The sequence below is a fragment of the Vanacampus margaritifer genome, chromosome 7 (genome assembly GCF_051991255.1).
Source record: "Vanacampus margaritifer isolate UIUO_Vmar chromosome 7, RoL_Vmar_1.0, whole genome shotgun sequence".
Classification (NCBI taxonomy): Eukaryota; Metazoa; Chordata; class Actinopteri; order Syngnathiformes; family Syngnathidae; genus Vanacampus; species Vanacampus margaritifer.
The window spans coordinates 8036187-8060710 of record NC_135438.1 but is presented as its reverse complement, the minus strand read 5'-3'; the positions used below and the strand labels follow the sequence as shown (position 1 = coordinate 8060710).

The 24524-nt window shown below is 41.2% G+C and overlaps 2 protein-coding genes across 4 annotated transcripts in view; both read right to left on the bottom strand.

The window, feature by feature from the left end:
• Positions 1-76: 76 nt before the first annotated feature.
• pdcd4a (programmed cell death 4a) lies at positions 77-15218 on the bottom strand. The gene is made up of 11 exons (XM_077571254.1): positions 14931-15218; positions 10894-11196; positions 9116-9213; positions 6291-6404; positions 5733-5954; positions 5288-5385; positions 4449-4563; positions 2057-2164; positions 1012-1122; positions 778-917; positions 77-611 (listed from the first exon to the last, which is right to left on the bottom strand). The coding sequence occupies exons 1-11, from the start codon at positions 14974-14976 to the stop codon at positions 560-562; spliced, it is 1407 nt and encodes a 468-aa protein (XP_077427380.1). The 5' UTR covers positions 14977-15218; the 3' UTR covers positions 77-559.
• Positions 15219-16103: 885 nt separating this feature from the next.
• Positions 16104-24524, bottom strand: part of LOC144054924 (uncharacterized) — a 42573-nt gene continuing 34152 nt past the window's right edge. For all 3 annotated transcript variants that reach the window (XM_077570343.1, XM_077570341.1, XM_077570342.1), the window contains 3 exons: positions 24341-24488; positions 23267-23428; positions 16104-22255 (listed from right to left, as the gene is read on the bottom strand). In XM_077570343.1, the coding sequence (XP_077426469.1) occupies positions 21312-22255; positions 23267-23428; positions 24341-24488 (1254 nt within the window). In that variant the 3' untranslated portion in view covers positions 16104-21311. The remainder of the gene's footprint in view (positions 22256-23266; positions 23429-24340; positions 24489-24524) is intronic.

Here is a 24524-nt window from a genome sequence, read left to right as displayed (position 1 = left end):
ACGTGAATGTAAAGGTTTTGATGCACAGCTTATACAGTGCATACTGCTGGCAAGAACAACAACAAAAACAAACAACTGTCATGTTGCCTTTTTTAATGAACAAAATGTTTATACATATTCAAACTTTGGTCAACATGTAAAACAGACAGAAAAGCAGTTAAGTGTCAATGTTGAACAAAATCCTCTCAGGAACAACTGAAGAGTTATGTCCATTAATGGAAACGATGAAGCAAAGCAAGAGGCTAAACACCCCGATAGCAGGTCCACTTCCCCTCCTTTTGCAGCTGTGAGTTATTTTTGGAGGGGGTAAAAAGTACACAAGCTGAGATGAGAGGGATGGATCAACCCAAGAAAAACTGAACATTCTTACAAAAAAAAAAACAACAGCGGCGAACAAAATGAAGGGAACTGGCTTCGCTTTCACCAAAGATGCTGTGTGTGTGAAGATGATGATGTCATCAGGGGGAGGAGCTTCAAACTTCCCATGTATCCAGATGAAACGTTGCCGCACAACTCGACCAGCATGCCTCCTCCTGAGGATCCTCTTTCGCCGTCATCTTTAATTTTTAATCTTGCCCCCATCGCCTTCGCTTACCATACGCTTGCGCCCTCTATTGGAAGACAAAAACATGTTGATAGAATAAATGACAGCTCATGGACAGTGGATCCTAAATTTTAACAGTAGTCTTGACTACAAGTTTTGGCTATTCCACCCACCTCCAAAGACTAAGACCTTGTTGTAAAAATGGCGGCAGACTTCTTAGGTACTGAACTGACCTTGAGGGAAAGGCGTCCCTTAGCTGCTTGGTGATGACAGACTCCTGGTAGCAGACGTCCACAAACGTCTCCATAATGGCATGGGCGAGTGGCACGTCCAGATTTATTTGAGGGAGCTCGTCGTAAACCCGCTGGAAGCCCTGCAGAGGACAAAGTAAACAAACAAGTCTTTGCTGATGGGTACTGGTGGGCAATAATAGTTATTATCATCTTCACACAAGACAAGAGACGGACCCTGTCCATCTGATCCACGGTGAGGTGGCCCGTTTTCCAGAGGGACTGCAGCAGCTTGATGATCATGGGGCTGGCCATGTCACCTTTGGATTCCAGCACCATTACAATAGCCTGAGAATACAACACAAACTTTTATGTCCAGGGTTTACGTATGATTTTGGAAATGGACCAACGGGCCAAAACGTGATCGATGAGGTTAAAAAATTATAATAATTAAAAATAAAAAGTGTATGTCTATTACATTATTTTCAATAAATATAATGTAATAATTCATAAATATAATAAATTACAGTCTATCCTTATCCTACATAGCATTCAGTTTATTGGCCTTGAATCATATTTTGGGTATTATTTGAATTTGTGCTCATACACACTAACCAATGCATATATTGTCTGATAAATGGATTATCTGCCAGCATATTTAGTATAAATAAAATAAAATAAAAACAGAAATTATGTAGAATTGAATACTTTCCCATGGCACATCTAATGCTCTCTAACAGTGAAGCAATGTGCCACAGTGGAATCACTGCATTAAACATTTTAGCTCATTTTGATATTTAAAATATTTTCGGGTTGTATTTAACTAAGACTTCAACTAATATTGCGTGCATTGTGAAGCATTCCATGTCATCACCATTTAAATTCAATGTTTTATAAATGAGTATTGAGAAACAGCCAGTAACAAACGGCTCGTTCCAGAACCCGAGGATTGTGGGACATTTATTTCTATAGACGGCCACAATGTTCTTATTTATTTTGGATTGATCGGTTAGGACTCGTACTTGACAAATGAGAGTGTAGTCCCTGCCAAAAACAACAAACAGTCCTTGGCATAAAAATGAATGAAAGGATATTCTATTCCAATTTTTGTTTTGTACTTGGCAGGATGCAAGAGGATGCTTCATGGTATCCCTGTACAAAATAATCAGATCCAACATTGGCTGCTTGACTTTTATTTATTTTTTTTAATTTCTTTAGTGAGAATATGCAGGTTGTCATTTTGTGAGTGTAATTTGTCAAAATGGAGTCATGCCTTTGATACCTCATAGACGAGCTCATGGTGGAAGTGTGGGACCTCCAGTTCTCGCAGGCATCGCTCGGCCTCAATCACGTCTCCTGAGGTCAGGTACTCCTTCAGCAGAAGGTTCATCTGTAATAAAAAACAAAACAAAAAAAAAAAAACACGCTCAGCAGCCACAGCTGAAAAAACTTAAAACTCTATGTGATGTTTCTCGAGGAATTTGCAACAATTTCCTTTGGCATTCTGCTACAAATGCTTCAAGAGTAAAAGGCCCACAAAGCAGTTCATCTCTCCTGTTGAATTCTGTCCAAGATACAGGAAAGTGACAAGATTATCACTGCTCTGGAAAGCCCTCAACGGGGCCGTTGATGGGGTATTAATTTGATGTGGTTTGTTGCACATTGGGGGGTTTTAACCTAGAAAATTTTGACTGAGGGGCTCTCTATGCAGATTAAAATAAATGGCCAGTTCTTACTTTATTGTTTAGCGGCAACGTGATTAAAGGGGAAGTGAACCTTAAACATTTCTTGATAATATTATGTCACCTCACTAGTCGAAACATGACATTCGGATTAATATTACATTTGTGGAATATGTTATGCAGCAAAATCCAGATGTTTTTAATCCATCTCAGGAGGTGGCCATTTTGTCACTTGCTGTCGACTGAAGATGACATCACAGTTGCTCGGGTCTCAGGCAACCACCAATCACAGCTCACCTGTTTTCTGAATCTGAGCTGTGATTGGTTGTTACCTGAGACATGAGCAACTGTGATGTCATTTCCACTCGACAGCAAGTGGCAAAATGGCTGCCTTGTGATATTAAGAAAAAATGCTGAATTTTGCTGCTTAAAAACTCTTTGACTGCCAAAAACGTTAAATAACGTTCAGTAAAATCCTATGGAGGAGTGCCAAAGACGTTAAAAGACGTTTGTTTCAAAACAGAGGTGAAACTAACCATTTTCTATTGTTGATTACTCAAAAACGGAATAAGGTAGAAACAAACTGTTTTTTTCTGATGAAAGATGAGAGTCCAATCTTTCATTTGGTAGTATGTGTGTTTCCATAGTCTAAACACATAATTTTCTGTGGACCTTGAAAGATCAGTCAAAAAGATTTCCCCTTTAAATGAATTACTGAAGGAATGATTTTAAAGGGAGACTTTTGACCGATATGGAGAGTGATACAGCAGCAAAAAAAAAAAGCAGTCCAGTGAGTTCCAAGACATGCAGATAGTGAAGTAAAGCAAGATGCAAGGACGCCAGAAGCCTGAGACATTTACACAATGCCGCAATGAGTGAGCGCCAACTGTCAAAGTGCTTTCTTTTGTACTAACATCACTCTCACTCTTGCGTAACCAAACCATCTACTTCGCGCGGCAACACCCAAATTCACAGCACCGAAAAGTCCACAATACACAGCTCAAACAGTAGGCACTGGAAAAAAAAAACGACACTGGTGTGCAGGTGTGTGCGTGTCCGCCCCCCGCATTGAAAAGGCACACAATCTGCTGACACGGCAACAAAGAAGAGCCACGACGCCTTTCTGTTTGTCTTACAAAATGTCCACACAAGATGGCGGCAGTCCGTACACACACACACACTCGAGTGTCGCCTAGGATAGAGCGGCATTGCAACAAGATAGGCAAACCGGTAAATGGCCTTAGGTGAGAGACGGCTGACATTGTCCCATTTCAATGGCCTGCACACTTTCTGGATATGACTTTTACAGTGTCACGAGTGTCTGCGTGGAAATTGGAAACACAAACCACTTTGTTCAGGCTTTACAGCCGGCATCCTGTTGCAGGGTTATAGGGAGGTGGATCTTACTTGGGTCATTGATGACTTTGGCAAGAGGCCTGGTACACGCTACTGTGGCGGCCGTGGCTCAGGGTGTAGAGACGGTCGTTCAGTGACCAGAAGGTCGGCTGTTCGATCCCCGCTGTCCCAAAGTCATGTGTCGCCGTGTCCTTGGGCAAGGCACTTCACACACATTGCCTCCTGTGCTACTCACACTGGTGTATGGAAGGTGCGAATGTTTGGTGGTGGTCGGGTGGGGCCTTAAGACGCACACAACCTGCCCCAGGGCAGCTGTGGCTACTTAAGCAGCTTACCGCCACCATAGTGTGAATGTGAGTGCATGAATAATGTATCCATTCCATTGTAAAGCGTCTTTGATTGGTTATATAAACCCGATGAATTATTATTATTACATACAATCACAAGGTGCATATTGACACACACAACCTACAATGCCACTTGTACCTTTGGCATGTATTTAGCAGCCTGACAAATGCATTTTTATGAATAAGTGCCAATTTTTTTTTTTTTTGGTGCCTATCGCGCAGACAGTGCAAGTGAAACAATCTTAAAAATTGTAGCTACATATCCAACCAGTTACTGGGCTGATGGTACCTCTTTGACGAGATGTTTGACAGGTCTGAGGCCGCCGCCCACACCCCACACGTTGTCCAGACGCACCATGGCGCTCTTCAGGGACAGAAGCACAGCGGCGCGGTCCAAAGCCACTCTGACCACAAGCGAAAATAGGGATAGTTTGAAAAAAAAAAAAAAAAAAAAAGACCTGGTACAGCTTTTGTCAGAAAACCCTGCGGCACCATGTGCAAGAAAACAGATGTTCAAACAATAATGATATAGTAAATGAGACCTTATAAATTATACAGGGTATTTATTGTGCCCTAGGTTAGCTCTGTCGGCATATTGCTGGTGTCGTGCCAAAAATGTGTACCTCCAAAATCGGCACTTTTCAGGAGACCCCAAAAACAACATGTTTGTTCATAGAGAGCAAACCATTTTCAACACCTTAGACTGATCAATAATTCATAAAAATGACACCATGTGTGGACTGACCAAAAGTATAGATTTTTTTTGTTTTTTTACCAAATTGTGACTTATGAAGTTTCGGTCTGACACCGGCGATACAAGTACAGTGGGTGAGTTTTTTCACTTCCCTTCTCATATATACTAAGGCAAATGTGGTCACGTGTGTGAGGCAAAAATCAGTCACACACACACACATAGGACATTTGCATAGTATCTCTGAGAAGGGGAAGTGAAAAAACTAAACTACAGTACTTACTCTATATATGCTAACATACAGAGCTAGCCTAAGACACAGTAAATATCCTGTAATTTATAATGTCTCACTGAAGCCCGGAAGAGCAACAGAATTGTTGCGAGAATGTCACACACGTGACGTGACAAACGGCCCATTTAAAGAATAGAATGTTCACCTGGCATGGTCGCAGTCCACTTTGCCTTTGTAACAGTCCAGGAATGACATGGGAAGGACGTGATCCGCTATGGCTCTGGCTATAAACTGGCCCAACATCTGGCGTTTGTAAGGGATACATAAAATAAATCAGATGAGACTACAGCAGATGTACAGGAAGTAAAATAAAATTCAGACATAGAGCAGCTTTTTATGGGGGACATTGCGCCATTAAACTTCCTCCTCACATTAATGTTTTATTTTCTTTAACTCTGCAAAAATGTCTCTGAATGATTTCCCTTCGCAACTAATCGGTGGTTAGACAGTGAAAAAACGTCTATTTCTTTAAGCTACTACGTCTTGATGCCTTGTGGCACCACACTGCCTCTCACAGGTTACTCCTAGTACTACACCACTACCCGTTTTTCCACACAACACAGTGCTCAATTAACGAATGTAGCACGCACCTGCGGAGCCTCTGGCGTGTCCAGTATGAGATCGGGAAGCTCTTTGAGCATCTTGTCGAAGGCCCGCGACATGTCGCTTTGGGTGAGCGTCTTGACGGACAGGTCGGACAGTAGGCGGGAGGTGAGCTCTCGGTGGCTGGCTTTGCCTTCCAGGGACAGCGAGACGGCCACTGAGGAGAACTCGTACTTGTTGGAGCCCAAGTTGAGTTCTTTCAGCAGCATCTAAGTGAACATGCATTAATGGGTTAGCTATACACTTGGACACAACATTAGGTACACCTGCAAGCGTTGAACCAAGAATCGAGCCGATAATTTATTTAGCGTTCACTGACCCACAAGATATTGTGTTAATTATTTATATACAAGAATCTCCCTTTTGACGGGGAAAAATGTTGCATTCTGCCTTTTTGAAGCTCTTTTCTGATTATTGTTGCAATAACAATGTTAGGTTGAAAGCATTCTGCCATTTCTCCCGGTGTACTCACAGAACTAATTATTTTTTTAATCTTTTGCAACATAGGGCCCATAGGCCTTCATAAAAATGATGTTTTCACTAACCTGGACCTCTTTTGTGTCGCCGTGTTCAAAGTATTCCTGGACGATTGGGTTGACCATTTTTCCCAGGTCCCTCTTGTCCACCTCCGGAACAACTTTGGCATAAACCGTGTCGCCCTTTAAAATGACAAAAGGGTGCATTATGTTAATACAGCAACATCTAAAAGAAACCCAATACAACAATGAAGAACAAAACTCATTCACGTGAACGCCAGCTTCGTTTTCAATGCGGACTTCAACGGTGTAATTTGGTCACCTGTCATACTATAGGAATGCTTTCGAAAGAGTAGTAGGGAGGTCAGACTGAAAAAGGAATCACAATTATAACTAGAAAAATTCCCGCGGAAATTTTGAATGGGACTGCTGACTCTTTGGTAATGAGCTGAACAGTTTAAAATTTAAACCACTGGAATCGGTCAAGAAATGTGGAAGTTAACCATAATGAACTTCAACTAAAAGTATCTCACTGTCCCTGAAAATGTATTTCAATGTAAATGAGCTGAACAGTTTAAAATTTAAATGACTGGAATCGGTCAAGAAATGTGGAAGTTAACCATAATCTAAAAATATGTCACTGTCACTTTAAGAGCGCACACACATTTTTGACTTGGAGCCGTCACGCGCCCCACATTCCATTGAGATTGCATGAGAGAAGCACCCCTTGAACAAAAGCCTCTCACGACTTAACGGTTGAAGATACAGATTCAAGAAATGGCTCGTTAGAACGGCAAGGGTTTGGGGAACACGAGCATGTTCTCATTTTCTTAATCGGATAAAAAATGACCAAATGAGAGCAGGTTGATGACTTATGATTTATCAGAAATGGAGAGAGGAAGGCGCCTGAAATTAACATGTAAAAGACAGGCGAATTAGTCCGACTTCTCTTGCTTAAGGTGAAAACAAAGGTACTAAATGACACCTTAGCCAAATAAAAGTTAGTTTGTCTGAAAGAAGACACTCGTGACTACAAAATGTGAGAATTTGATGTCTAGTGAGCAAAGATTGTGGCCATGGTGACGAGTTGAAGTGAAACTTTTCCAAATAGAAGTAGACTTTTCTTTGTTCCCGCCACTCTAAACAGAGTGTGTTAAAATGCTCTATCACTCACTGTCTTTGAACCCGCACAGGGGGGAGAGCTTTCATTCCTTAAAAAAGATTTCGACACTGAGCTAAAGATGGGAAAAATTCCTACAAAATGAGCTAAAATTCGTATCGGTCGGATAACGTATGCGTGCGCAGCGTGTCTTGGAAAAAGGTGCTTGATGTGTGATTTTTTCTTTCCATTTCCCATTCATTCCTATGGCACTTTTTGGGGTATTGCGTCGCCATGGTAAGTGGGAATTCCTAGAAAAATAATGCCGCACCGAGTCCGATCGAGCCGCATCGTTTGATACCTCATATGTCCCGGTGCGATCTACGGTACGGGCCGCATTCTTGCGGAAAAATCGGTGGAAGATAATATAAGAATATTTGCTATAATAATAATAAACCCTTTTTTCTAGGAATAGTAATATGTGCTGCTTGCTTGCTACGCTCAGCAGTCCCATAATAAACAATTAGACTAAAGTAAAAAAAATGAAATGTATGTATAATACTTATATTACTTTTTATTATTTGCTGTTTTTGTTTCCCCAATTGTTTGCATCTGCATGACTATTTTATACTGCACAGTGCTGCCTCCCAGTGGCCAACACAGGTACACCAGAAGGAGCAGCACAATTAAATGGATTGCAGTATGAAAACATGGTGGACTAACTGTTTACATTCTGTTACCCCATACTTTGTTAGAGTACAATATTACAGCTGGCTCATTTGATTAAAAATAAACGATAAATAAAATAATATAATGAACTGATTAATCTATAAGCTTATTAGAAGAGCCTTCCTTTCATACAACATTTGAACTGAACTGTGTGAACTTTTCCAAATTCAACCCCGACGTTTATCTTTACTACTTGGAATCTATCCAAGGACAAAGTGACCTTGTATATCAGCCAGGCAATCCCCCTTGGTCAGCACACGGCCCATTTATTTGTCAGTACCGGCGTGTCCTAGTCCCCCATTGACACAGTTCCGGTTCCACTGTGTTCCAACATCAAGGACGAAATTACACTGCATCAACTTTTTTTTCACGGCAGAAGCTCCATTCCCACTCCACTTTCTTTTACCACCACCTTGAGGCCTTTGCTTGATAAGGAGGTTAAAGATTGAAAGGTTCTACTGATTGACATGTGACACAGCCCTCTGGATAACAGGATCATGTGACATACACTTGGACGTGCTTGGACTACAGATGTACCAAGTACGAGTGCGTCGATACCGGTATTTGCCAATACAGGGTACAGATACTTGACAATGCCAGTTTTTCTTGCAGTTTTGATGAAATTCTAATTTAAATATCTTTCAAATATAAACAAATATGGTGTTTTGCATATTGTGTTAGCATTAAGCTAACACTAAAGGACTTTTGCAACACGAAACCGAGTTTGTCGGCGACTGAAAGTGATGTTTGCAAGCGGAGCCCGTGGGCACTGTGACGTCAATTTCAATCGACAGCAGGTGGCAACGCACCGCCCGGGTGGATTTGTATGCTTAATTCATATTTCACAATCACACTTTCATCTGCTTAGTCCCGTTCATTTGACTGATAAGATTCAAACTACACTGCCAAAAACATTGGGACACTTCGAGACTCTAAACTGTCCATATGTTTGAATGCGAGAGTAAATGCACGTTTGTCTATAAATTCTCAGCGACCGATTGCCGACCAGAAGCGTCCCAATACTTTTGCAAATATGTTGTAAATACTTTCATTCGCGCTTGCTTACCTGAGCAGATTCATCGTAGTTGGGATCCTGCAAATCAAGTTCCTCGTCCTCATAAACCATCCCAGCGGCCCCCCAGACACCTTTACCACCTGCTCCACCTTGGGAAAAAAAAACAACAACCAATGAGTCAAGGTTTCAATTACTGCTAAAACTGTCCTCACTAGTAAAGAGCATTTATTTTCTTTTTTGAGGGAACTCCAAATTAGGCAAAGTCTTGCTGCAATTTGATTGGCTGCTTGCAGAGCTCCCGAAACAAGCCACCTCCTCCAGATAGTTGGAGACCGGCGGCTTTTTTCTCTGTCTCCTTTTGGGCCGAGCAGACAGGGGAAGGGCGAGCAGTCGCACACACAGGTGCTTTTTGCTATGTTGATTAATGTGGATTCAGACAACCATACAACCAAAAACATGCTGTCACATGACCACATCACCGTTTCACCAATCCAAAGTAACCAACTTGCGACTTTTTGACTCCACCTCGCCAATCATGCGCAGCCAGGCAGTCACATGACCCCACACAGATGCCAAGTTGTGCGAAAGTGACTCATTTGTATGAAGCACGGCAGAAATAACGGAGGAAATGGCGTGTGATATGCAACCAGAAGAGACACAACACCACTTGGTCTTACATTCAATCTATGTTTACCTTAAACAACAAATGCACGTGCATGCGCACACGCACACACACACACATGCACTCTTTATAGACACATAGAGCTGCCTTGTTCCTGTTTTTCTGCGTAATCTCTGCCTGGTGAGGCTACGGCGCACACTTTTTGTTTCACAAGTGAACACAAAGTTCATTTAAGACAGACTTAATTTAACTCATTCACTGCCATTGATGGCTTTAGACGTCAAAAATTCATTTGAACTATTTCAATTAGTGTAACTTTTTTCCCCACTTTTGTTAACAAGAGTATGAAAACCTAGAAAAAAAAGTTGATATTGTACATTTAGAACAGATATTAATTTTTTGATTAATCGTGAGTTAACTATTGAAGCCATGTGATTAACTACAATTAAAAAATTTAATCGCCTGACGCCCTTATTTTTTATATATTTTCTTTTTTTTTTTTTTAAAAAAGATTATTTTAAAAAAAAAAAAGAAAAGAAAAGAAAACATTATTAAAAATTAGTTCGTCAGGCGATTAAATTTTTTAATTGTAAAGAATCGCATGACTTTAATAGTTAACTTACGATTAATCACAAATTTTATATCTGGTCTAAATATTTCCCCCCCTAGGTTTTCATACTCGTTACAAAACTGGAAAAAAATATTTAACTAATAGAAATCGCTCAAATTAATTTTTTGACATCTATAGCCGTCAATGGCAGTGAATGAGTTAATGTTGTTTTAACTAAAAGTGATATTTTTAGGGGTGTTTGACAGCCGTGCTCTGATTAAATAAATAAATAAATCATAAGTTACTGATTAGTTAATACTTTTTTTTTTCTCAAAAGACTTCCTATTTTTTTCAAGTAATTATCTGGAGGACTCGTTTTTAGTTCCACTTGAGTTATATACTAAAGCAAAGTACTCGAGTACAATTTTTGGCTAGGGTTCACTGCTAAAATATTTTTCTCAGTTGATTTGAATAGGTTAGAGGTAACAGTGGTGTGCAGACTTTTTATATCCACTGTATCACTTGTGGCATGAAAAGAACTTTGGGGGCAAAAATATCAAGACATGGCTGTGTTTTTTTTTTTTTTTTTTTTAGGCAAACTACAACCAAAGTATCATGCAAAAAAACAAACATGATATAGTCCGGTCCGAGAAGTACCTTTTTTCGGCAGGCCTCTGCCTTTGCCCGTTCTGGATTTGCGGTCGCTGGTGGGGACTTTGCCTTTGGGACTGTTGGGGTCCGCGCCGGCGGTGTCCCCCGACTCCGAGAGGGACTCGCTGGTGGAGTTTCGGGACGATTTGCGCAGGCGCCGCTTGGCCTTGGCCTTGAGTTTGGCCTCGTGCAGGGCCTTCTCCTGAGGCGTCCAGTTGCCGTTCACCTCCGCCTCGTTCAGCTCGTCGTCGTCATCGTTGGCGTAAGGACGCTCCGCCTCGGCCTGCTTGTCGTCGGGAGGAAACGTCCCTGTGAGTGAGCAGGACACCGCGGAAGTTAATGAAATTGCCGGCGGGGAGGCGTTCAACTACCACATTTCAGTGAAATCCTTGAGGGTGACACTTCTCATAAGAATTGCGATTTTCATTTAGTACGATTCAGAATGGATTTTAAATGTCCCAATATATATATATATATATATATATATATATATATATATATATATATATATATATATATATATATATATTTTTTAGAGTGTCTATGGCAAAATAAAATGAGTTGCTGTACATCTTTTTTGGTAGAGGATAAAGAATACATGATGTGTGTATTGTTATTTATTATCTGTCCCAATATTTCTGTGCAAAATGTTCTCTTAAAAAGGGGGGGGGGACTTGTAAAACCGCAATGATAGATGCTAACTGTTAGCCTGACAATGGCATTTTCCATTATATCTTAGCAATAAGCTAGTGGGTGGTTCTTAAGGCAATGTAGTATGTTTTAAATATACAACCTTCTTTCTTGATGAAATTTTGACTTATTTCCAAACCGCTGCCAGGGTTATATCTTGGATGTTATTTTGACTTTTGTTTTTTAAATTTTGGTTAGGCTAGATTAGTTTTTAAAAGTGGGTTTGTTTGGCTTTATTTTTTTTAGAAAATGCTTCATTTCAGTTTAGTTCTTATTAGTAATTTTAGTTTTTGAATCAATATATGACGTGTTTTCACAAAATCAGGCATATGTTGCTAAGACTAGCTTTGAGTTAATTTCTCCCAAAATAACCTCCTTAAGGCCTCTATATTCATTTCCCATCAGCACAAAAGTTCAAATTGTAGTTGAAGTGTCTTAAAATAAGCAATTAGTAGACATTATGCATCATCATAAATATGTTTTTAGTCGACTGCTAGCTTGCGCGTCTCGGCAGGCTGCTTCAAAATAACCCGGAATTCCTCGCCTCAAACGTCATTCACAAATGATTTATATCAATGGGCAGAGAAAACATAAGCCAGACACATGTACAGCCATATCGAATAACACAGAGTCGTTAACGACACTCTTCTTCTCTGTGGTGCATCGAGTTTAGAAGGCACAAAAAGAAACCCCCCATCTGCACAAGTCTATATTCTATGATAATAGAGTTTGTGCATTGCAAACTGTACATGTATTTTGCGCCAGCGTTTAGATGGGTAACATGCTTATTAATAAACATTTGCGGATTTTTAGGGATGACCATATACGTGAGAGTCGCAACCACAGGCGGGACTGGTGTGCTCCTCCCGCAGGCGTGGGAGGAGGAGGAGTAGGAGGAGGGGGAGGGGCAGAGCAAAGAAAAAAAACACATGGTAAAGAAATGCTGACGCCTGTTTTTCTCCGTCGCTCCCACCCTTGCACAGTCGGCTCGCAGGGGCCGACCTGACTACATATGGCGTGGTCGTGGGTCACGTGACTGGCTCCGGCAATGACTACTTATGCGGAGGACCAGAGGATAGTGTGAGCGCTCACTTCGCTGTATATTACTGGAGGGTGGGAAGAAGTCCAAACCACGGATGAAACTAAATCCAGAATCCCAACTCTTCCGGAATGCATTTCATAGAAAGTCAACTGTGTGTTTCGCAGAATTACAGTCGCGCGATTAACTCTTTCAAACCACTCAGGAGAGCAGACGCACACGCTCCTCTTTCGCTTGTTCCTCCCCTCCCAGATGTAGGTCACGCGGCCTGTCACTGGTTGTAAATTAGGACTCGGCCAACCGGCCCTGTGCCAAAAAAACACGTGGCCAATCAATCAGGGTCGAGCGGAGAGCTGCGGGGGGAGGAAGAAGGAAAAGTTTTTGCCTAAATGGGAGTTGCGCAACAAGTGTTCAAGTCAGGCAACTTCTGCAGCTGCTAAAAACGTTGTTGTTGTCACACTTAACACTTAAACGTGGGCCATATAGAGCAAGATAATTGAAACTACAGAATGCAACGTTTGCAGCTGTTTAATTTAACTGAATAAAAAGTAGAAGGTGAGGGTTAAAGTTAAAATAGTTTTAAGTTTTCCCCCCTATTTTATATGTGGTTATTTTTTTCAAGGTCCACTTCCCAATGTATTTTTTTAAAATAACACAAGCATTATTAATTGCAGCGAGACGGAACAGCACTGTTGACGTGTTTGCTTTTTTCTTTTCTTTGAGTGTTTTCAGGAGGAGCAGGAGGGGGGGAAAAAAAAGCTCTCTTTCAAGTGACCTACTACAAGTCCACTGGACTGTACGTCACAAACCTATGAGGGGCTGCGCCCTAAACGTGACATTTCCCCCACAGTTTGGACTTGTGCAGTCCAGTGAGCTAATGATACAGCTGGTGTGCAAACCTGACACCTTCAGCGCACATACTACGTGGCCCGGATGCCAAGGTGTGTGTCGTGCAGAAGGAATGGTTGTCGCCACTGATTGAACACAATCCAACTCACCAACCAAGTTTTACGTGGGGCAATAAATAGAGCAGAACAGTTTAATGTATGCATTAAGTAGGACTGAACGAGTTGGAAAACTAGCTAATTGAGAATTGTTTTCCTCAGTATTGCGATTGAATATGTTATGTTTCCAAGGTCCTCTTCCCATGTGCTTTTTAACAAAAACAAGCAATAAATACATTTGCATTACAATAAACAATGTCAGATTTATTTTTGCATAAATGTTTTGGTCTTACAGGTTAGTTTTACACTAGGATAAAGCAAAATTAACCATGACGTAATATGAAAGACAGTTTATCTACTTCAGTGGTTCTTAGCCTGGCTTTGATCGAACTACTTGGCCTATCTGTGCTGCAGTGAATTTGGTGTGCTGAGTTGTCAACTTGTAACTGTTGTGATGGTACGTCGTGTGAATTATTTATCATTGGTCTGATGAATACTGTATGTGCAAAATGAATTCACATGCATAACGAAACATATGGTCTTCCACAGGGTTAAATTCTGGGGCATCTGCTGCCCCCATTCATAGTTAGATCAACTTAATTGTTCCTTCCCTCAAAAGTGGCCAAGAGGCTGTAACTGTGTGTTATCTTGGATTGACATACATTACAAAAAAAGGGCCATATGGACAAACTCGTGCACTATGGCAGACTATAACTACCTGCATGCAGTGTTGTAGAATCCAATACACGTCAGTGTACTCATAAGAACATGTTTAATCCGTGTCTGGTTAACCGCACAAGTTGTTTGTTGTGCTGCTAATAATATCCGGCAGTTTACATAACATTTCAATGCACTGAAACGCAGTGATTATATAAACCCTCTCTGTGGATACTTCTGACGTCACGTGCACCCTACTAAACACGGACGTGTCTTTGCATGACGTCGAATTAACTACACTCCCTGGAAGACAGCGATAGCGTTGTTCAGATTTTGGAACACCGTCTCGGGAGGGTCGGTAGACATGTATGTCAAGGCGGAAGTTAGAGCTCCGGGCTCGTCCAATCAGGAGCAGAGGACTTTAAACGACGAAGAAAATAGCCAAACAATGTGCATAAAGCGAGACAGAGTTGGAGTACAAACATGAGTTGGAACGTAAAACGTGCAATATTGCATCATCATACAACGTTGTGTGGACGAGTGGTTGTGGTTGGAGGGGGAGGGGGAGGGGGGTGTCTACGGAGCACATGGTGCACCGAGCAGCATGCTAGCAGTGCAGCCCATCCCATGCATGGACAATGGTGAACGGCCAGAGCATGTCAGCAGGCACCGGTGGAGCGGAGGTCGAACCCCCGACACAAGCACCGACTCACCGTCTGGCTGTTGAGCCGAAGACCGAGCGTCCACTTCGGTCGTCATGACGAGACTTGGCTGGATAACAATCCCCCCACGCGCGGATCCTGCAGTGTGTCTTTATTCCTTAGTTCCCACCAGGGGACAAAAAAACAAACTCAAAAGAGCGGATGATGAATTAGCTTAACGTTTTAACAATGGATGTGGAGAGTACGACACGAAAAGACGATCAGGTGGACTCTTCAGGCCGAGCACATTTGAGCAGCAAGATAAACAAAGTCTGTTTTTAACTTGGAGCGCGGTCACGTGGTCGCGTGGAGGGTGGGGGCTGGGCTCTTCCGACCAATCACAAGCAGGGGTGTAAAAATGCTTTTACAGCCTGATTTGTTTTGAGTATTGTACGTACTTCCTCACTCTCAGTATTGCACGATGACAGACTTAACGATTTAGACATATAGCTAAATATACAAAAAAATTAGTTGGCTTTAGCACGTGCGAGATGACGGCGAAGCATGTTCGTAACGTGTTGTTGTGGTTCCAATTCTCGCCAGCAGGTGAGGGCGTAAACTATTTTGGGTCGTGTTGCTAATAAAATAGTGCAACAAAATTTTACATTTAGTTATTTGTATTTGTTTTATGACATAATATATTATGACTACATTAATTGTCAAATAAATAAATATATTCATGATTTTATTGAAACAGTGATATGGAGATTAAAGTATATATTACAGTAATTGAGTTGAATCCTAGTGGTTGCTACAGTTGCCTCACAGGTTTCAATCACAGCTACAGCCCCCCTGTCTGGAATTGGCATGATCTGCTCATGCTTGTGTGGGTTTCCACAGGCACAAAAGCACTAAATTGTCCCTAGGGTGGATTGGCTGTCTTCAGTACAGTACAGTATATTCTCTGAAATTGACAGGTGATCAGGCCAGTCCAGACAAGATGGATGGATCACTTTTAGGGCACTTGGCTGCCTTGTACTCAATTTGAGAAAGTACCGAGGGTCTGTTAATGTGTCATGAAGATTTGTATAGTTATTAATTCTCATCTTGGTCTTTTCAACACTTTTTGGGTTCAGTCAAAAATAATCCTGACTCGTCTAAGCTTCTTATAAAAGTGTTTAATTTCCAATAATAATAATAAAAAAAAGCAACCATAAAGGCTTGTTAAGAAAGAGAATGCACACATTTGCTAGCTCAGGTCACTTTATTTTATCACCAAATCCACAGTCATCCTTGATTTAAAGTAGCGTAGGTGTCTGTATCCAATATGATAGACTTCCAGAAGCAGCGATGAAGAAAAAAAGAAAAGGAAAAAAAAAAACATCAGGAGGGAAAGGTATCCAAACCAACCTCCTGGAAAACAGCACCCAATTAATATACAAATATATGAAAATGTTAAGAGAATCGAATTTCTTATCAGAGTATGCACCACAGGTGTCTGTGCTATACACACACACCGAGATTTTGAATCATCGCCAGACATAATAAACGAGCCTGGGTGTTCATAATTAGACAAATACAGTATCATGATAGCAAAATGGCAATCAACTTTGGCCTCATGATAAGCGACGGTTTGTTTGTTTTTTCAACTGCACGACAACAGTAAGTCTCTCACACATGCTTACAACACAAGAGAGCAGCACAGATAGTAGATACCTTAAAAAGAACACCACAACTTGTAGTAATATTCAGCTGAACTAGTTCACATAGTCACGTGTACTTCTATAAATCCTGCTTGCTTCTAAACACAAGAATAAATGTTTCTCAAAGGCTCAACAGTCATAAGTGATCAGTCATGTTTTTTTTATTTTTATTCCTGGCAAGTTGCCCTATCAATTCCCTGCTTCGCTCGAGTAAAAAATGTAGAGGAAATGCTCTCTTGATAAGGAGACAATCAACAGTCCTTTACAGTCAAAACTCAGTAACAGTCTTAAAGTGGCCCTTGGCCGACGTTGAGGACAAAATTTGGCCATGATTAATCTAAAACGGTTGCACACGAGGCCAAATGAAAGTGTGTTCTCTATGTACAGTGAATGAACGCACAACAGCTTCGGCTTCAGTGTGAAATCAACGCTCGGTGGTGCTCATGTGTTACCATTATGTTGGGTCCAACAGGCGAGCTGTATTCCAAAAATACCTGGAATTTTATTCTGCATGGACATAGCATGTCAGCCTGATTTGTATAGAATTTGGGGTGGGGTTCAAATGTTCATTTGAATGTTTCATTATGTCCTATGGCTTGATAATCGTAATGTAAAAAAAAAAAAAAAGTTTGTAAATGATAAGATTAAATTTAAAAAAACTGCACAAAAAAATCCATGCAAATTTAAAAAATGTAAAACCAAATCAGTCTTTATCAAATATTTTCAGGCACACAGATACATTCAGTCAAAACACATTGAAGATTATTTTTCAAGGTTGTCAAGGGAACAATATTCGCTTGCGATATATTACCTTTCACTGGCACACTTTTCATTTCACATGTACACTCCCCTCCTCAAGTATTGTAATATTGGGGGGGATCATTTATATTTCATGTAGATTGAACGTTACATAAAATTCTACTCTAAATTTCTTTTTTCTTCTGGACATTCCAAATGTTTGTGCCGGGGCTCTGTTTGTCTTGCTATCTTGTTGCCAAGGCACTACATGAAGGGAAGCAGCTTCATTTAGTCAAGACTGTAGCCTTGTCTAAAAATATTGCTCTGGCGCCATCTTGTTGCCAAGAATTTATGGTGGTGTGAGTAGAGGAGCTAAAACTAGTCAGGGCATACCATTTTCTTTTAGAAAATGTGCTTTGACACCATTTGTGGCAATCTGAAGAAAAGTCTAAAAAAAAACGTTAGTGGGGGCGGGGCAATTACTCGCTGCTTTACATTATTTGTGGCAGGGCTTGGTCGAATACTTTACTTTGCTAACAAGGAAGTAAACAGAAATGTTCATCTCTTATCTAGTCTGCCCAAATGTTTTCAGTCTACAGCAAAAATAAAAGGAATAGGCTTCAGTGACCCAATACTTTTGGAGGAGAGTGTTACAAGGGCATGTCAAATTCTTGTGTCTAGAGATTTATGTCTTTGAAAAAACAATTTGAGGGAAAAATAAAATGGATAGCAGAGTCTTGAAGACAAAAAACATAAAAAAAAAATTGTTGGGAACATCTCATGACTTATGAAGAAAAAATAGGAACCTTATTTAAAATATTTCATAGTACGTACAACTGACATGAATATTGGTAACACATGAAGGCCACAAACTGAGCCTAAATAAAGCCACTTTCTTGTTTGCACTTGGGAGAAACCTTTAAGCCAAAGGCAATTCAAATGCTTACAGTATATTTACTGCGTAGGCTATGTACAATCAAGGGCCTCGGACCCAGCACAGCTCACGGCTCAGTACGAAAGAGGTAAAAGTCTTTTTTTTTTAATTTCCACAACAGTTTGTTTCCCATTAGCCAGCCCTCCACCAGTCAGGAAAAAACAGTGTGAACACTATTGCTAAATACTACTTTCGCGAGTCTCGCGTGTGCGCACCTCTTTTTAAAGAGACCGCTTAAAAGCACAGCTAAAACCCAGTTCATGTACAACGCACGACATACAAAAACGCACGCGCGCGCACACTCATGTAGCAGCAAGAAAATATATTATGCCTACAGAGTTTCTAGGCACCACGGGCTCTTTTAAATCACACATCAGCTAGTGCTAATCAACGACATTATTTAAAGGAGGGCGGAAACGTACGACACATCTTGATAGAGTTGGAAAGTTTGTCCGACTTTGCCTTGGCACACGACCATGATAAAGTATAGAGAGATTTGTGGCCAAATTGAAACTTTTCTGTAGCGTTTGTCCTCAATGGGGTCACGGGAGCAAATCCCAACTGACAGGTTAGGCTGGTTGTTAGTCGTCCGCAGGGCACATACACTGCTCAAAAATACAGCAGTGCCTTGAGATACAAGTTGAATTCATCGGGGTTGGCATAATGTATTTGCTTTATTCTCATGACAGGTTACTTTGCAGATTCTCACTGAAGGCATCAAAACTATGTATGAACTGATGTGGAGTTATAAATTAAAAAAAAAAGAAAAAAAAGTGAAATAACTGAAAACACGTTTCATATTATAGGCCATCCTTTGCCCTGGTTTTACGTTTTTGCATACTCTGGACATTCATACCTATAAAAACTCCTTAAAGACTGTTAAAAAAAAAAAAAACTTTCAGGTGACTACAGTGTTTTGAAGCACATCGAGAGAATGCCAAGAATATGCAAAATAAGTCATCAGAGAACAGGGTGGCTATTAATTTATATATTTATTTTATTTTTGTCACCTTTTTTTTTGTTAAGTACATAATCCCAAATGTGTTTGTTGGTTGTCATAGTTTTGACACCTTCAGTGAGATTCTACAATTTACATAAGTCATGGAAATAAAGCAAATGTATTGAATGAGGTGTCCAAACTTTTGGCCTCTACTGTACATTGGAAAATAAATCATTGGCAGGGCTCCTCTCTAATAAGTTCCAATATCCCCACAAAAATCGACTCTTCAATCATATGTATCTCACGTTATGTCAAATTCTTAGAGGTGGTGTAGAAAGGAAAACAATGTGAAAACTGTTTAACTATCCAAAAGATCGATTTCTGTGAAAGCACTTTTTCCCAGCGTGTCTTAACGGCCTTTAAAAATGAAGCGACCACAAACAGTTAAATTGGAAGCATCACTTTCACACATAAAAGGATCAAATATGCCACCATAAAATCAAAAGTGGTCTCTTGTCGATCAACTGTCCCCCATAACCACAAAATGATGCATATTCGTTTTTATGCTCAAATCAAGTTTGTGTATGTGTGTGTGCTATTTCTATAAAATGGTTACACCACCAGGACAGATAACACTCCTCAATCCCAGTGAGCACTTCAGTCAAGGGCCCCTTAGTCACCCACCTACTCAACAGCCTGACTAACCTTACTCTTAAATTGACTACAAATATTTTGTCAACACTCAAAAACAAAACACGTCTCATCAGAACGTGCGTTTCCATCCTGGTGTTTCTTCCCACTCTAAAAAAATGTCCAGATTGCACTCCAGCTCATTGCAGTGCTTTAAAAAAAATAAAAAAAATAAATACATTTTTTTACATTCATTCTCATTGTGTGAGCGAGTCGGGTTTGACTAGTAACAGCCTTGAAACACACACCACAGCCGGTGTATTTAACAGCATCTTATGGTATTCATGATCTAACCATGGAACACTTGGAATTCCGTAACAGTGTTGCACCATATAAAGCTTTGCACACCAGGGACATAACATGAAAAAAATATTTGGTTGTAAATTGTTGCTGCTTTATATGCGTATTTTCCATGCCCCTTTTTCAATCGATTCATTCAGTATTTTCATCGTAGTAGTTGTATGGCTAGACAATGTTTATTTTATTTACGCGACTCCCACCAAACTTGATTGTATAGCATAGGTTAGCATTAAATGAAATGATGCGATATATGATGCAAACAGATTCATAAAAGTAACATTTGGTTGACATGGAGCCACGTATTCCGATTAGAATGAATCTGAATGACCAAACGGAATGAAAATGAGCTATTGTGGTTGTTTATCCAACTCCTTGTTAGTTAGCAGGCTACTTCCTGGATGATGATGTCATATGTTAGCAATGGATAAGTGGTGTTATTTTTGTGAGTAATAGTCCCAGTTGTTACTATAGTGGCTCAAATGATAAAAATAAACTTTTATCCAGATCTTCAACATCTCTACAAAGTCTTTGTGACGTCACATAATAAAGAGTGTGTGTGTGTGGGGGACTTTACCACCTTTAATTGTGGAGCAGGTGGTTACTCAAAAGCGCAAAATGTGAAAATGAATTCCTGTAATTGCACTTTTACGGATTCCCAGCCAAATTTAGCAAGTTTGTTTTATAAGATGCGGTTGAGTGTTATTTGCGTAATCCTATCAAACCAATAAACCTGATGGATGTCAATGAAAACAACACCTCTCACCCTTGTGACGTCATGTGGCTGGTGCTAAACCGGTGCTAGCAGAGGTTTACTGCGCACTAAGAGAGTGAAGAAGTGAACGGGTTGAAGGGAGCAGGGGAAAAAAAAAAAAGATTCCCGGCAAAATGTGATCAGCTCTTCATTAGCTGAGCCACTACAATGTTTCGTAAGAATCAATTGTGTGTTGTCTTTTTGGTGCAATCAATTAAAATGATACCTCACGGTTGCGCTTTTTGCCTTGCAGGAGGTAACAAGAGGAGATCAAACTCATCTTGTCCTCCCGCTCGCATCCAAGACTTTAACTTCAGTGACGCAACTTTTCACCTACTAGTCTACATGGACGACCTTAATCATAAACACCGCGCTTTTCCCCTTCCCCTTTCGCCCGTCACACTAACGAGGCGCCCACGACGACGACGGTGTCGCCGTGCTGCTGGATGCAGTCGTCCAGCAGGGGTGAGAGGACCGCCTCCTGGGCTCGGAGGGAGCAGTCCACGCTGTCGTGCCGCACCCTCTCCTTGAGGCCCGCCTCCTCATCTCGGTCTCCGCGCTTGACTTGGCAGCGACACACCTCGATGCCGGAATCGCCCGTCAGCCGTCGGTGGCGGAAGTGATCCTCCTCGTCATCATCCTCATCCTCGTCTTCGGGGCGCATCGCGGCGGGCATATTTGGGGACGGGGTGGAACGAGGCAAGGCGTTTTCCGCTCTTTCGTTGAGCGTGGCGCGCAGGGGGTCCGAGTAGACGAGATGCTGGACTTGCTCGGAGGAAAGGGAAGGTAGCAGGATGAGGGGTGAGAGCGGGAGGCGAAGGTGGGCTGAGGGGCGGTAGCTGTTAAGGGGGCGGAGGGGAAGGGACAGCGGGGCAGCCGGGTGCGAGATCCCCTCATTGCCATGATAGGAACGACTGGGAACGACATCCGGAGCGAGCGCCGGTATAACATCCGGTGGAACTTGCGACGAAGGCGGCGATGACGAGGGGGTCAATAAGCGGCTGCCCCCCGCCTCGCTGGGCGTGGACATGCGGCTGCTGTCGTACGTCTCGTCTGTCACCTGGACGGAGAAGGAGGTGCTGCAGGGCGAGGTGAGGGAGCAGGACTCGCAGGAGCAGCTGGTGTAATTGTCGGAGCTCTGGGACGAGGTGAGGCCGCTGGGGCCCGAGCCCAGGTAGGGGGGGCAGGGGTGACTGTGGAGGTGGTGCAGGGGGTAGGAGGAGCTCGGCCCGAGCATGGCATCTCCCTGCAGGGCGAAGACGGAGCTGTAAGGTGGAGGAGGAGTGGTGGGCTGCGCTGCCACCTCATCGTAAGAGGGTAACTTGAAGGTGGCCAGAAAACCTGAAGGAAGAATGCAAACATACTCAGGCTCACGTCAAATCGACGGCGGCTTGCTATGTTGACACTTTTATGGTCTAAATTTAAAAAAACATCGCCTTCCCTTATTAAAATGGTGTCTCACTGTGTGATTATTCAACACAATACAACACGGCTTTCATTAACTCATTCATTGCCATTGATGGCTTTAGACGTCAAAAATTCATTCTATTTACTTCTGTTAGTTTAACATTTTTTTCCGCTTTTAACAAGAGTATGAAAACCTAGAAAAAGTTTTCACCGTACATTTAGAACAGATATAACATTTTTGATTAATCTTGAGTTAACTAGTGAAATCATGTGATTAATTACAATTTAAAAATGTATTCGCCTGACGACCTAATTTATAATAATCTTTTCTTTTTTTAAATAATCTTTTTTTTTAACCTAATTTTTAATAATCTTCTATTTTTTTAAATTATCTTTTTTTTTTTTAAATACAGCTTTTTCTTTAACTCATTCGCTCCCAGCCATTCTCACTGAAGCAACCCCCTTCACTCCTGCTGCTTTGCTGGATTTTGACAGATTTTGCAAGGCTCACAGAATATTGTGTTCTATTGCTCTAAAAATATGGAACATACCAAAAGAAAGACTACAGTCTCATCAGTAAAAAAGTATACTTCTGTTTCCGTTTTGCAGCAATAAGCATTAGAATATAGCTAAATTTCATCATTATTCACAAATCTGTTTAAAACAGTGAGGAAATAGCTTTTTTGCAACATGGTCCTGGTTGATCTCTTATACTCTGCTGCCACCTGCTGGCCGTTTTTGTAAATAACTACCATTGCTTCAACAATTCTCTTCAGTTCAGAGGCTGCATCAAAGCCTTCTGTATGCTCTAGCATACAACAATAAAAACATTAAAAAAAATTTTTTATAAATACATCCTTGGGACACTTTTTGGAAGCAAATTAGTTAAACAGTGGAACTGCTATAGCAAAACAATAATAAAAAAAAGTCCTTAAACAAACATACTGAGATCCAGCATGGAGGACGGGTAGTTGCAGGCGCCGTTATAGGCAATAAGATTGATTTCTCTCTGTCTCTGTTGCTGCTGGATCCTCATCTTGGCACGGCGATGGCGGTAAGCACAGAAACAGCTGAAGAGGATCAGAACGGTCCACAGCAGCCAAAACCCTGCCAGGGAGAAATTAAGAAGCCCAAGCTTTAACCCAAACTGACAACAAGAAACATGACTTGAAAACTTGATTCATCCGGGCTCGTTGCACAAATCCACTACTTCCTGAACTCGATACCACTCCTTCATTTCCTGTCTTTCATGATTGGACAAACTGATTAATCCAGGTGTGTCTGGCCATTGTCGTCGTGGTTACTGAAGTCAGGCACACCTGGATTAATCATTTTGTCCAATCATGAGTGGTACTGAGTTCAGGAAGTAGTGGATTTGTGCAAAGAGCACATTCCCCGAAAAATGGCCGAAAAGTTTTGACTTGACAGTTTCCTTTCTTTCTTAAACGGCAACGTTTAAGAAAGAAAGGAAAATGTTGAAAATGTTTGTTATCAAATTGACCACCGTTCATAAAGACATATTTGATACAGGTAATATTTATGGTCTAGACATGTTCTTTATACAAATATTGATCATAAAATTATTAAATTATTACTGCGTAGAGTAGTTTGGTGTTACCGCCACACTTACCGGTAGTTTTTTATATTTATGACCTGGATTTTTTTTCATATAAATATTTTTGCTGTAATTCTGACTTTACTAATATTAATGTAGGTTCGCTATGGCACACACCGACAAATTCTCCGCTGTGGCATAGGAATGGAACTATAAACTGAGGACCTCCTGTAGTATACATGCCAGGCCAGTAGTTGGCAATGTCATTTTAAGGTGTCACTGAAAGAAAGTAGTAGTCGGTAGAGAAGTATCAGCCAACGTCCTCTTTTTCCATAGAGAACTGTTTTAAGTGACTAAATAGAAACATTAACGATGTTTAGCATCCAACCTTGAGCTCTCTGCTTTCAAATATTTGCTTTCTGTATTACTGCAGAGCAACAAAGGCGGTTGGTTCGCTGACTCACACCAGAGTTCGTAATAGTAGGTACAGCAGCCCGTCTCTCCGCAGCAGTGTCCTGTCTCACAGAGGTAACCTGGATTGTTGTTTACTCCAGGACAATATTTGGGACTGACTACAGGCTGGCTACCAGAACCCTCATGTTGCTTCACCACCTGGTGGACAAAACAACATACTGAGTTATTTCCACA

Coding starts and splice junctions, on each gene's coding strand:
- pdcd4a (XM_077571254.1), bottom strand. CDS start 14,976: ATGACGACCGAAGTGGACGCTCGGTCTTCGGCTCAACAGCCAGACG. Junction 5,386..5,732: donor ACACGCCAGAGGCTCCGCAG/GTGCGTGCTACA, acceptor TACAAACGCCAG/ATGTTGGGCCAGTTTATAGC. Junction 918..1,011: donor CCGTGGATCAGATGGACAGG/GTCCGTCTCTTG, acceptor TGTCCTCTGCAG/GGCTTCCAGCGGGTTTACGA.